This window comes from Schistocerca piceifrons, chromosome 2 (assembly GCF_021461385.2).
Source record: "Schistocerca piceifrons isolate TAMUIC-IGC-003096 chromosome 2, iqSchPice1.1, whole genome shotgun sequence".
Lineage (NCBI taxonomy): Eukaryota > Metazoa > Arthropoda > Insecta > Orthoptera > Acrididae > Schistocerca > Schistocerca piceifrons.
Genome location: NC_060139.1, coordinates 41,902,971 through 41,918,553, shown reverse-complemented (window position 1 = coordinate 41,918,553; position 15,583 = coordinate 41,902,971). Strand labels below are relative to the sequence as shown.

At 40.9% G+C, this 15,583-nt stretch overlaps 1 protein-coding gene across 1 annotated transcript in view; it reads right to left on the bottom strand.

The window, feature by feature from the left end:
• Window positions 1–4,038: 4,038 nt before the first annotated feature.
• Window positions 4,039–15,583, bottom strand: part of LOC124775131 (serine protease snake-like) — a 267,718-nt gene continuing 256,173 nt past the window's right edge. Inside the window, exon 9 of the mRNA XM_047249970.1 lies at window positions 4,039–4,212. Within this exon, the coding sequence (XP_047105926.1) occupies window positions 4,039–4,212 (174 nt within the window). The remainder of the gene's footprint in view (window positions 4,213–15,583) is intronic.

Sequence of the window (15,583 nt, the reverse complement as noted above, 5' to 3'; positions counted from 1 at the left end):
ATCTAGGAGCGCATTATGGAGAAGTTAACGTGGCAGATATCATGCCACATCCCTCTACTATAAGCAGACATGTCAAAGAACAAGCTGATGCAATGCAAAGCAGCATAATGCCTTCTGTTATTGCGGAAGTTATTAATAAAACAAGTGCTGCGACAGTTGATATGTGGACTGATTCGCGTAAGCAGGTGCACTGTTTGACACTTACAACACATTACTTTAACACAGATTGGTCTCCCGTGAACAACAAAATTCCCTGACGTTAAGAAGACGGGAGTAAATATTATGAAAGTAATTGAAGAGAGGATGGCTGATTGGGACATTTCGCCGCTCATATTGCACAGTTTTGTTTTTGTCTCCGACCAGGTTGCTAATGTAATAAAGGCTTTGGAAAATCAAGAAAGGATTCCTTGTGCTGCTCATTGTATAAACACAGCACTTAGCCATACTTTCGATGAAGATAACTTCTTGTTAAATCATGCCCGAACATCACATCAACAATATATACTGCATTGTTAAGGTTCATTAAGAAAAATGGCCTCTGCTCATCTTTGAAAAAATCGTTGAAACAAAAGGTCTGCACATGCTGGACCAGCTTGTACACTATGCTGGAATCCTTACACACTCAGTATAAGGAAGTTGCTGCTTTGCTGACGGAAAAGCACTCCGCTTACAGATTGCAAGAATATGATAGTGAGCTTGGAGGAAAAATTGCGCATTTTCTGAGACCATTTAAAGAGGCCACAGATGAATTAGAAGGCGAAAAAGAACCGACAATCCAGTTAGTTCTTCTTCGGTTTCACAAACTGCAACAAATTTGCAGTGTCAATGACACTGACTGGCAGGTGAGTAATTATTACAGTTAAAAGCACTGTTTCATTATGACACGCGATAGATTTATAATTAACTAGCGTAATTGATGTGTAGTAACAGATATGTATTTTTTAAGAGGAGGTACAAAGGATTAAATATCGACCCTTGACTTTCATTTGTGAGAAGACTGTGATCACTTCCAGACATAAAATTGCTACATTTCCTATCTGCGATTATGTTGAAATATGATATTACTTTACAAGTGCTTTATGAATTTAGCTGTGTCACGTACTCATTCTTGGAAACGTTACTTTTGTATTAAAAGAGAGGGACAGAGATAAATACAGTGTGTGTGTGTGTGTGTGTGTGTGTGTGTGTGTGTGAGAGAGAGAGAGAGAGAGAGAGAGAGAGAGAGAGAGAGAGAGAGAGACGTTGGACTAGTACAGTACAGTGCAGCGAGCCGGGGAGAGGCAAGGTGAGACGTCAGCGGTGACCGGCCATGCTCGGTTATCCGCGTGCACGGGATCCGGACAACAGACATGGGGTGAGTACGTGACCGAGCCGAGTCGTGTGGGGCCGGACACGAGCGGCTCGGTCCCCCCGTCAACTGGCGAGCGGTGACCGGTCAAACATTGAGCGTTGCAGCACTCTAATGGTTACATCAGTACCTCCGTCCATATCAAACCTACTAACCACCAGCAATACCTCCACTTCAACAGCCAATAGTTTCATACCAAGAAGTCACTTCCATACAGCCCAGCCACCCGTGGTCGTCGCATCTGCAGTGACGAGCAGTCCCTCTCTAAATATACTGAGGGTCTCACTGAAGCCTTCACTGCAAAAGGCAAAGGTCTTGAGTTCAAGTCTTGGTCCAGCACACAGTTTTAATCTTCCAGGAAGTTTCATGTGAAACTCAGTTTGCTCTGTTTAATTATGAAATACAGAAGTTTGTAAACAGTAAAGGTCATGTTCATATCATATATTTATTGACTTTCAGAAGGTCTTTATTACAGTTCTGCACCAATGTCCAGTAAATATAATACATGCATACTAAATATTGTGTCATTAGAAACATGTCAGAAAATGTAACACGACTTACAGATGACCAACATTTTATGCAAAGGTTGGCAGCTAATTCTTAATATAAGTAAATGTAACACAGTTCATTTAACTAGACAGAAAGATCCAATAGCACTGAAGTAAGTGTTCAGTGACCAATGACTGGAACTTATCACAAGTTTGAAGTATTTAGAAGTACCTATCATCAATAATTAAGGTGGAATTACCATACAAATCTATCAATGGGGAAGGAAGGTGCCACTATCATTTATTGAATGAATCATAAGGAGGAAATGAGTGTTTGGATGTGTAATTTCATGCACAAGAGATCACTTACGTGTGTGTGTGTGTGTGTGTGTGTGTGTTTTAGAAGAAGGCCTGTTCACAGCCTTAAAAGCATTTTAAATAAAGACAAGTAGAATGCTCTCATAGATTTAAGGGCCACATAAAGTGAGGAAGTGTAGGGCATTAATAAGTCATTCAAAGGAGACAAGAGTAAAACAAAGGTGACTGCTTGCAGTTTTCTTGAAAACCATTATTCATGAAAGTCACAGTATTCCACATCCACAATGTGCGAGAGTCTTTATGTTTCAATCAGTCCATTAATTTTTACTGTTATCACCAGTGTTTCTTCAGTTTATGACTAAAAGATTGACCAGCTGTGATAGATAAGAATTTCATGTTACTATTGTACTAGACTGTACTATACTGTAATATTATTTTACCAACAGGAGTGAAACCTATGACTTTTAGTCTTTACTACTGCCAAGAGTCATAATATGACAGGAGCTGTGGTATTGCTTTACTGTTATATTTCCTTTTCTGTTGTATGATTATGGTTGTCAGTTGAATTTTTCTACATGGTGTTCACACCTAGTCAACTGTGCAGGGAACTTACCTTTCATCCTATTGGTACTGTACCATTTCATCATTTGCAAAGTTACCAATATCCCATAATTACTGAAATAAGATAGTTAGTGTTGATGACATCATTATCATCTCATTTTTTCTCTATATATATGATCTCACACTAGATACTTGTAGCTAGAATATAGGGTTGATTGTTTGGAGAAAAAAAAGTAAGTCACTTTGCCTGATATTTTCTTGATATTATACACCATGTAGGCCTATATATTATATAAGTATAATGAAATGCATTATCAGTGTATGTGTCACATACATACATTTTGCTGTTTTTCATCATAAAACTTATAGATGACAACTTTCAAATGTGAATACATAGTGGTAATTTATGCTTACTGCACTCACATTGATACAGATCTGACACAGCTTAAGTCTAACTTTATTCACAAAGAAGCTCATTACAAATTTTATCTATGTAGAAAAAGACAGATTGGCACGTAATGTAAAGAAGACATGCCAAGATGCAGATGGGCACAATTAAAAGCCACTTACATACAGCTTTCCGCCACAGCATTCTTCAGTAAAAGAGAGACACACACATCTAGGCCCAAGATGCTGGAGCAAGTGGTGTGCATGAGGTTTGCTTGCTTTTTGTGTGTGTGTGTGTGTCTTTTACTGATGAAGGCTGCAGCTGAAAGCTATATGTAAGAAGTGTCTTTTAATTGTGCCTGTCTGTAACTTGATGTGTCTTCTTTACGGTAAGAAGCAATCTGTCTTTTCCTGCATTGTTGATATTCCTATCTGGAGTTTCCATCATTTCATTACAAATTTTAGTATTTTCACTAGGTGCCTGTAACATTTTAGTGTTAGTAAAAAAGGGGTGGGGGGCAATATTGGTTATAATGTACATTGAAGTAAGTGATTTTGTTTACGGTGCTCTTATGAAGAGAGAAAAACTGTGATGTTATTGTTCTTCAAGTTATGAGATTTGTGATTAAAGTTCTTAGTCAAAGTTAAATGCCACAGATAGAAGAATCCATATTTATATCAAAATTAAAATGTCAATTTTTTGTGTAAAGTAAGGCCATTTTATACGTAATGGAAAATGTTTGATAGCATATGTAGTGAATTGATTTTAACAACTTTTTGGCTGAATATCTGAGTGTCAGATCTGTAACCACAACATACACCGATGAAACAATCAGGTAACCACATGAGACATTCCTGATTTCAGCTTTAAATTTAAAATATATGACAAGGCTGACTTTTAAAAACGTTTCTCAAATTAGTGATCCGTTCTTTAAGCTAACCATCTGGCCACACAATGCTCTCAATCCATGGAATAAAAGAAGAGAGACGTGTATATATTCCTGGTGAATCTTCTCCAGCACAGTAACTCCCAAATGATGTCACTCCAATAACATGATATACACATTGATTTCCTTTGGTAGATATCTGAATTGGTCCACCAGAATCACCCTGTAAAATAAAAACTGTTTATAAATTTATCACAGTGATGGCATAATGATTCAAGAGAAAAAATTTGGAATGCATTTAATGTTACACTCCTGGAAATTGAAATAAGAACACCGTGAATTCATTGTCCCAGGAAGGGGAAACTTTATTGACACATTCCTGGGGTCAGATACATCACATGATCACACTGACAGAACCACAGGCACATAGACACAGGCAACAGAGCATGCACAATGTCGGCACTAGTACAGTGTATATCCACCTTTCGCAGCAATGCAGGCTGCTATTCTCCCATGGAGACGATCGTAGAGATGCTGGATGTAGTCCTGTGGAACGGCTTGCCATGCCATTTCCACCTGGCGCCTCAGTTGGACCAGCGTTCGTGCTGGACGTGCAGACCGCGTGAGACGACGCTTCATCCAGTTCCAAACCTGCTCAATGGGGGACAGATCCGGAGATATTGCTGGCCAGAGTAGTTGACTTACACCTTCTAGAGCACGTTGGGTGGCACGGGATACATGCGGACGTGCATCGTCCTGTTGGAACAGCAAGTTCCCTTGCCGGTCTAGGAATGGTAGAACGATGGGTTCGATGACGGTTTGGATGTACCGTGCACTATTCAGTGTCCCCTCGACGATCACCAGTGGTGTACGGCCAGTGTAGGAGATCGCTCCCCACACCATGATGCCGGGTGTTGGCCCTGTGTGCCTCGGTCGTATGCAGTCCTGATTGTGGCGCTCACCTGCACGGCGCCAAACACGCATACGACCATCATTGGCACCAAGGCAGAAGTGACTCTCATCGCTGAAGACGACACGTCTCCATTCGTCCCTCCATTCACGCCTGTCGCGACACCGCTGGAGGCGGGCTGCACGATGTTGGGGCGTGAGCGGAAGACGGCCTAACGGTGTGCGGGACCGTAGCCCAGCTTCATGGAGACGGTTGCGAATGGTCCTCGCCGATACCCCAGGAGCAACAGTGTCCCTAATTTGCTGGGAAGTGGCGGTGCGGTCCCCTACGACACTGCGTAGGATCCTACGGTCTTGGCGTGCATCCGTGCGTCGCTGCGGTCCGGTCCCAGGTCGACGGGCACGTGCACCTTCCGCCGACCACTGGCGACAACACCGATGTACTGTGGAGACCTCACGCACCACGTGTTGAGCAATTCGGCGGTACGTCCACCCGGCCTCCCGCATGCCCACTATACGCCCTCGCTCAAAGTGCGTCAACTGCACATACGGTTCACGTCCACGCTGTCGTGGCATGCTACCAGTGTTGAAGACTGCGATGGAGCTCCGTATGCCACGGCAACCTGGCTGACACTGACGGCGGCGGTGCACAAATGCTGCGCAGCTAGCGCCATTCGACGGCCAACACCGCGGTTCCTGGTGTGTCCGCTGTGCCGTGCGTGTGATCATTGCTTGTACAGCCCTCTCGCAGTGTCCAGAGCAAGTATGGTGGGTCTGACACACCGGTGTCAATGTGTTCTTTTTTCCATTTCCAGGAGTGTATGTAATTGATTTGGTTCTGGTATTATTGAAACAAGGTTTGCTAACTTTCTTGGAAATCTTATGATCCAAAACATAGGATCTAATATGGTGAAATCATCTTTTCCATTTCAGGAAAAATACAGTTAAACTTGATGAACAAAGATGGCAGGGAATTCTGTACACAGCAATTCTCACTCTACACAATAGAGACTATTAACTTTCAGTTGAATACTTTGAATAGTGACTGATCAGCTTTGAAACATAAAACAAACTTGCTGCATAATGCATACAACAAAGCTTTGCTATCACTATCACAAAATGTCAAAATCAACATACTGACCAAAGGCACAATGAAAAAGACTGCTTAAATATTGAAGCTAGTACCCCAATGGCCATATGTTTGCAAGTTGTTTTTGTGTGAATGAGTGTGCTTTTTATTCCAGAAGGAGGACTTTTCAGAAAGCTTTTTAGTTTAAGAGTCTACTTCTTTGTGCCTGCTTGCAACTCAACACCTCCTCGGTCTGATGAGTAGCAGTCTATTCCTTCAATATTATTGTTTTTCGTTCAGGAATTTCCATTGTCAGACTAATAGAAATGCTTACTGATACATTCACTACGTAAAAAAAAAAAAAAAAAAAATGGGGGCAACTGCACTGTTACTATTAATTACTAAGGTACTTCACTTCCACCAGATACACACGAGCTCCCTCCCTTGGCAGTAGTGTTATTAAATGGACAATTAGAACACAAAATTAATGACTGTCAGGCTGTTTTTCAAAATGGATGAGCTGATGTGAAACAAATGAGGAATCTGAAAGCATTACTGAACGACAGAAATAAGAAATACATAGTTGTTTTTTACATTATGAAAGCTTGTGGTCTTTGTAATAGGTGTGAACTTTATGAAATACATGTAGATACATAAATGAGTACTAAGGCACTGCTAATAATAAAATGTGTTGTCAAAAGAATCATTGCAAGAGTTAAATTCATGGATGAGATTTTGGGATCACTTGAAATGAAAATAAGCTTAAAATGAGAGTGTGGTCTACCTCCATTCCTTTTGAACAGTTTCCTTGTTAAAGCCATCAAAGACTCATGAAAAAACACTTGAAGAATAAGGAATTACAGGCAACATTACAGGTTGCAAGTAGGAGAGCACTCCTGTCAGTTGATTATTATAAATTGGTAATCATGCATAATTATCAAAACATGCTCGATTGTTCATTGTAGGTTAATATCTTCAAGGTGATAGCTTTGAAAACAGACCTACAAATCTCGTTAGGGAAGACAAGGTGTATCACAAGTACTAAGAAATCCCTGAAACCCATGTTAACGTTTGGAGTAACTGTCAAGGTTGGTCAGTATCTTCATAATACTATTCAAAGCTGGCACTCTATCTAATGAAAAATCCCTTTAGTAAGTAGTAAGCACCACATATATATGGCAGAATACTAAGCAGTATATAAGAGCAAAGCATTAACATCTTTGGAGACACCTCAAGAATTAGCCACAGTAATCATTTATCATTTAGCAACAACCCCAGCAGAAAAAGCAAATCATATGGAACATGGTTTATTATTGTCAAAAAAATATCTGCAATGTATTACAATTGTAGAACTTTAAGAAAACACATATACTATGTGATAAAAAGTATCTTGACACCTGGCTCAAAATGACTTACAAGTTCGTGGCGCACTCCATCGGTAATTCTGGATTTCAATATGGTGTTGGCCCACCCTTAGCCTTGATGACAGCTTCCACTCTTGAAGACATATGTTCAATCAGATGCTGCAAGGTTTCTTGGGGAATGACAACCCATTCTTCATGGACTGCTACACTGACGAGCGATATCGATGCAGGTTGGTGTGCCAAAACATCCCAAAGGCGTTCTATAGGATTCAGGACAGGATTCTGTGCAGGCCAGTCCATTACAGGCACGTTATTGTCGTGTAACCATGCTGTCACAGGCCGTGGATTATGAACAGGTGCTCAATCATGTTGAAAGATGCAATCACCATCCCTGAATTGCTCTTCAACAGTGGGAACCAAGAAGGTCCTTAAAACATCAATGTATGCCTGTGCTGTGATAGTGCCATGCAAAGTACCAAGGAGTGCAAGCCCTCTCCATGAAAAACTCGACCACACCATAACACTACCGCCTCCGAATTTTACTGCTGGCACTACACACACTGGCAGATGACATTCACCAAGCATTCACCATACCCACACCCTGCCATTGGATCGCCACATTGTGTACTGTGATTTGTCACTCCACACAACGGTTTTCCGCTGATCTATTGTCGGTTGTTTACATTCCTTACACCAAGTGAGGTATCATTTGGCATTTACCAGCATGACATGTGGCTTATGAGCAGCTGCTTGACCATGAAATTAAAGTTTTCTCACCTCCCACCTAACTGTCATAGTACTTGCAGTGGATCCTGATTCAGTTTGAAATTCCTGTGTGGTGGTCTGGATGGATGTCTGCCTAGTACACAACTGTCGGTGGTCTCTATCAGTCAACAGATGAGGTCAGCCTGTATGCTTTTGTGCTGTACATGTCCCTTCACATTTCCACATCACTATCACATCAGAAAGAGTGGACCTAGAGATGTCTAGGAGACCACATTCGAAGTCCACAAGTTTCACGGAGTGCCCCATCTGCTCTTTCACCATGTCTAATGACTTCTGAGGTCACTGATATGGAGTACCTGGCAGGAGGTGGCAACACAATGCACCTAAAATGAAAAACATTTGTTTTTGGGGATGTCTGGATACTTTTGATCACATAATGTATGTACACTGTTGGCCCCTAAAATTGCAACACCAGGAATGGTAGGAAACACTAATAATTTACTTATTGTGCATATACAGGATAGTAGTAAGAATATATTATTGAATTTGTAGGTGATTTGAGGGCACAGAGTGTGTAAAATTTAGTATAGAGTGCTGCCAAATCTGGTAGAAACAATAGCACTAACTTGACTAGAAAATGACTCAAATTCATCCTACATGACAGATACAGGTACATCTTTCCACGATGTTTCAACTTTATTCCAGACTTGATCAGTCTTACTGGCTGGCAAATGATGGCATTCCTATCTCATCGTAACCTATGACCAAACTTTTCGGTGGGCGAGAGGTCTGGAGAATATGACAGCCATGGTAATAACCACCCCCCCCCCCCCCCCCCCACACACACACACAGAGATATATATATATAAAAACAAAGATGATGTGACTTACCAAATGAAAGTGCTGGCAGGTCGACAGACACACAAACAGACACAAACATACACACAAAATTCAAGCTTTCGCAACAAACTGTTGCGACATATTTAAATATGTCTGCTTGTGTCTGTATATGTGTGGATGGATATGTGTGTGTGTGTGCGCGCGAGTGTATACCCGTCCTTTTTTCCCCCTAAGGTAAGTCTTTCCGCTCCTGGGATTGGAATGACTCCTTACCCTCTCCCCTAAAACCCACATCCTTTCGTCTTTCCCTCTCCTTCCCTCTTTCCTGATGAGGCAACAGTTTGTTGCGAAAGCTTGAATTTTGTGTGTGTGTTTGTGTTTGTTTGTGTGTCTATCGACCTGCCAGCGCTTTCGTTCGATAAGTCACATCATCTTTGTTTTATATATATATATATATATATATACACACACACACACACACACACACACACACACACACACACACACACACTGTATCCATGTATGTCAGGACAGCACAGACAAAATTAAATCTTACATTAATTTTGTTGAAAGATAAGGCCAGAGAGAACTTGAAGGTAGGGCACAGTCACAGACTTTAACACTTAAGAAATTTAACAACTGTTGTCTGAATTACTAACTGTGTGAACTAGAAGTGATCATGTACATCTACATCCATACCCTGCAAGCCACCTTAGGTGTGAAGTGGAGTTCGCCATATGTACTGGTGTCAGCTCCCCCTTTCCCTGCTTCAATCACATATGGTTCACAGGAAGAACAATTAATTGCTGGTAAGCTTCCATGTGGGCTTGAATCTGTCTAATTTTCTTAAACATCGACGTCTATAGCTACTTGATTATTCTGAAATTCACAATTGCATGCCTACCAGAGAGTTTGTTGAACCATCTTCAAGCTATTTCATTATCATTCTACTCTTGAACAGCACATGGGAAAAATTAACACATCTTTCCAAGTGAGCTTTGATTTCTCTTATTTAATTATGATGATCATTTCTCCCTATGCAGGTGAGTGACAGAAAAGTAATTTCACACTCTAAGGAGAAAGTTGGCGATTGAAATTTCACAAGAAGATCCTGCTGCAATGAAAGACACCTTTGTCTTAATAATTGCCACTCCACTTTGTATATAACATCCATGGCACACACTCCATTATATTGTGGTAATACAAAAACAGAAGGTGGCAGACAACTGTAAAGTAATTAAACTCTGCAGTAGACCTGTCGCATTTTCTAACAAGTCTGCCAATAAATCACAGTCTTTGGTTTGATTTCCACACAACATTATTTGTGTGATGTTTTCAGTTTAAGTTATTCATATATGTAATCCTGAAGTATTTATATTTGTGTGATTTATCATTCAACTGAAGTGTAGTGGAATCCTTCTAGTACTCATGTGAATGAATTTTCATTATTTAGTCAGTTGCCACTTTTTGCACTGTACACACAGCTTATCTGTAACATTCTGCAATTGGTTTTGATCATCTGATGACCATAAGAGATGGTAAATGACAGCATTGTATACAAACAATATAAGAAGACAGCTCAGACTGTCTCCTTAATCACTTATATATATCAGGAGGAGCAGAGGGCCTGTAACATTTCCTTGCGAAACAGAAGACATTACTTCTGTTTTACTTGATTTTCCATCAATTACTGCATATTGTGACCTTTCTGACAGGAAATCCTGAATACTGTCTCACAGCTGAGATGACATTCCACAGGCAAGCAATCTGATTAGAAATCATTTGTGAGGAATGCTGTCAAAAGCCTTCTGGAAATCTAAAAATATGGAACCCACTTGACATCCCATTTTGATATTACTCATTGCTTCATAAGAATAAAAGGCTAGTTATGTTCCACAGGAACAATATTTTCTGAATCTGTGTTGGCTATTCGTTAATAAATAATTTTCTTCAAGGTAATTCATGATGTTTGAACACAGAATGTGTTCCAAAATTGGGTATTGGTGTGACTTGTGCAACTTCCCAGTTTTTAGGAACAGATTTTTCAACTAGTGAGCCACTGTATATGACTGTCAACTATGGAGCTATTGTATCAGCATATTCTAAAGGGACCTGACAAGTATACAATTGGGACCAGAGGCCTTGCCTTTATTAAATGATTTAAGCTGCTTCGCTACACCTAGGGTACCAACTTCCAAGTTACTCATGCTGGCAGTTGTTTTTTATTCAAATTCTGGAATACTTACTTCATCTTCCTTGGTGAAGGAATTTCAGAAAACTGTTTAGTAACTCTGCTTTAGTGGCACTGTAATCAGTCCTTGTCGTTGTGTAGTGAAGGTACTGATTGCACCTTGCTGCTGGTATAAATACGACCAGAATCTCTTTGGGTTGCCTGCTAGACGTCGAGATGGAGTTTCATTATGGAAACTATTAAAAGCATCTTGCATTTGGAACTTCTGTACAACTTCACAAATCTTGACAGTTTTACATTCTTATAAATTTGACATGTTTTTCCCACTGCTATTGCAATAGTGTTGGGAGCTGTTTTGTGTACCATGGAGAATCAGTACCATCTCTTATTAATTTATTCTGTATATATCTCTCAATTGCTATTGATACTATTTCTATGAATTTAAGCCACATCTGGTCTACGCTTATGTAGTCAGATTGGAAGCAGTTGAGATTGTGTTTTAGAAATTCATCAAGTAAATTTTTATCTGTGGTACTTTTTGATTTACTCGGTCTCCCTAGGTCACTAATCCCTATATCCATCATGATGCTCCCTATTTGTTCAGAATTATTCGTTGAAAGAGGGCAAGTATGTTATCAGAACAATTTACTGTCCATGTGGGCACCTACACAGAAGAGCCCAAGAAACTGGTACACCTGTCTAATATCGTCTAGGGCCCTCCAGAGCACACATAAGTGCCCCAACACAACATGGCATGGACTTGACTAATGTGTCAAGTAGTGCTGGAGGGAACTGACACCATTAATCCTGGAAGACTATACATTAATCCGTAAGATTACGATCGGGTGGAGATCTCTTCTCAAGAGCACGTTGCAAGACATTCCAGATATGCTCAATAATGTTTTTGTCTGGGGAGTTTGGTGGCCAGTGGAAGTGTCTGAACTCAGAAGAGAGTTCCTGGAGCCACTCTGTAGCAATTAGGATGTGTGGGGTGTCGCATTGTCCTGCTGGAACTGCCCAAGTCAGTCAGAATGCACAGTGGACATGAATCGTTGCAGGTGATGGCACAGGGTGCTTACGTACATGTCACCTATCAGAGTCATATTTAGATGTATCCTAGCATGCAGGGTCCATGGATTCCTGCTTTTCATGGTACACTCGTGAAATGGTTGTACAGGAAAATCTCCCCGCTTCATCACTACCTCAGAAATGCTGTGTCCAATTGCTCATGCACTGACTATATCATGACATTAAAACTCACTTATACCTTGATAACCTGCCATTGTAGCAGCAGTAAACAGATCTAACAACTGCACCAGACACGTGTTGGTGTTCTGCCTGTTTACATATCTCTGGATTTGAATATGCATGCCTATACCAACCCCACTTCTTTGGCACTTCAGTGTACACTAATTGTTCAACATAATTTTCTGAAAAGCATTTGGTACAATTTTGGATGATGATTTATGCCTATCACCAGTTTTAAACACGTATTTTAGCCATTCAGGGTAGACTGAAATTGCCACAAACTATATTTGTGTGAGTGGGGTACCTATTTGATATGACACTATAGTTTTCCTTGAATTGTTCAGCAACAGTATCATCTGCGTCAACAAGTTGGTAAAAGGAACCTATTATTAATTTATTCTGGTTGTGAAGTTACAGAATATGTTAATGAAAAGACCCAATATTACAGTACAACTAACAATGTAATAGTGGTTGCTAGATCAAATGATAGTTACAATGAAGAGGAACCATACCTGTTCTGAAAAGCTGTTAATGAAATAATACAAACCAAAATTCAGACAAAATTGATATTGTGTACAATCCCATACAGATATGAAATTCCAATCAAAAACCACTCTATTTATAAATTAAACAGCCAAATAATTAAAGCAGCAGCTAAGCATGATTATGTTACAGTAACTGACATAAACACCTTCCTAAGCAGAAATGATTATACAAGGCATGGCTGCAAATGACCCCTGCGAGAGTCACTAGAATTGATTAGTCAGAAGTTTGACGAGAAGACCACTGAACTTTTTAGGCATGTCTTGACTTCCACGTATTTTCTTTTTAATGGAGAATACTACGAACAAACGGAGGGAGTCGCCGTGGGTAGCCCAATCTCACCGGTGGTAGCGAATTTGTACATGGAGAACTTCGAGGAGGAAGCCCTGTCGTCATCCGTATGGAAACCTACTTGCTTTTTCCGTTACGTGGACGACACTTTCGTCATCTGGCCACATGGTATGGATAAACTCCTTGACTTCCTTACACATCTAAACTCCATACACCCCAACGTCAAATTCACTATGGAGACTGAAACGGAGGGCAAATTACCTTTCCTTGACGTCCTGGTCAAGAGAAGGGCTGACGGCACCCTAGGTCATGGGGTGTATCGGAAGACAACGCACACTGATCTGTATTTGCACGCAGACAGCTGCCACCACCCTTCACAGAGGAATGGGGTACTTTAAACTCAAGTACATAGGGCGCGCACTATCTCTGACGCAGAGTCTACCCCAGGAATTGGAACATCTGAGAACTGTATTTCGAAAAAATGGGTACTCAGAGTGGCAGATTCAATGTGCTCTCCGCCCAACCACTGCAGCACAACCTGTTGAGATGGATGAAGTCACAAGGGAGGAGGTAGGCACTGCATTTATTCCATACACAGGCACACTCTCGGGGAAAATCGCCCGCATTCTGAAGAAACACCGGGTTGGAACTGTGTTTTGTCCTCCAAATAAAACTCGTGCACTGTTGGGGAGCGCCAAAGATGACCTCGGTTTGAGGAAGGCCGGCGTGTACCAGATTCTGTGTCAATGTGGCAAGTCGTATATTGGTCAGACAATGCGTACCGCCGAGGATCGATGCCGTGAACACCAGAGGCACACTCGACTGATGTATCCGAGCAAGTCGGCGATCGCTGAACATTGTTTGTCGGAAAATCACGCCATGGAATATGACCGCACGAGGATTCTGGTACAGACGTCGAGATACTGGGACAGCGTTGTTAGAGAGGCCATCGAAATTCACACCAATGACGACCTCATAAACCGTGACTGTGGCTATAATCTTAGCAAGGCTTGGGAACCAGCGATTGGGTTAATCAAGAGTAAATCGAGCAAACGTATAGTTGTGACGACCACGGCGGACAAAGCCATCACACCGACGTCATCTCAGACGCCGTCGCAATTTGTTCCACCGCGCAACCGTGGCGCGGGGCGCGGACGGCGGAGGGAGCGCGCCGTGGGCGGAGGGTATTTAAATCGGCCGCCGCCGCGACCGAACCCAGTTCCCTCTGAGCAGCCTTAGCGTACAGATCTCCGTGCCGGCACGTTCACAGGAGCTCAGTCTGTCAGTTCACCTGATGATGGCGACATGTATGATCGCCGAAATATTGTGCCCGTTGGACACTATAGACCGGCAGCACACCCGTGGATATTTTGATTATCAAATACGCCGGGAGAAACTCAAGAATCACAAGAAAGAAACAGCTTTGTGTGACAGAATGAATAAGTGAGATAGAGAAAAATTCATTGTCAATATATCTACAAAATCCAAAACAGCTATCCAACATTTATCTGACAATAATGATCTGATCTATGAGATCTCCATAGTAGAAATAATGAAACTAATCCAAAATCTGCCACCAAGAAGAAACAATGTCACTGCAAATTACACCAGTAGACAAAAGCAGTGATGAAGAGTGGCAACAAGTAGCTAGGCTTAATGAGACTGAACTGAACTGTGAGATATCCTCAATAGAAATGCAGACAGTGATTAAAAACATAAAATCCTCTGTGGAAGAGGAGTGTATGTCACTGAAACTAAGGGCACAAAACAAAACCAACAAATCTGATGAGTAGCAGCAAGCAGCAGTTACACTAAGGAAAAAATAAAACCTAAGTAACTAGTGCCCACCAAGAGCTTCAGTAAGAAAAAGAATGGCATCTCAACAATTGGTCAGTGATTTTGTGTGGCACAGCAACGAAGGAAAAAAAGTTTAATTTAAATATCAGTGGCAAGAAATATGAACATGATAACCAAATAGAGACTAAGAACTTACTCATTGAGGGAAAAGATATAACACTCAGAATTCTGCATCAAAATATGCAATACATTAGCAATAAAAACATTTGAAGCAGAAATACTTACAAATGAAACATGCCCAGACATAATACGTGTATGTGAACATGGATTAAAAGAGAATGAAATATGCAATTTTCCTAAAAAAGAATGTTCTTACAAACTAGTTCTGTAGTCAGAATAAAAAGGTGGAGAGGTAGCAATATTTATTAAAACAGCTGAGAATTATGACAACAATTTGAATGATACATACAAAAGTTTACCCAGAAGTAAAGAGAAAGATTTTGAGATTCCAAGTACAGCATACAATGAGTTAAAAGTATTCTGTGTGCACCGACTACCAAGTGGCAAAATAAATACTTCTTCAAAAAAAAGTCGTCTACTAGGGGGGAAAAAAGGA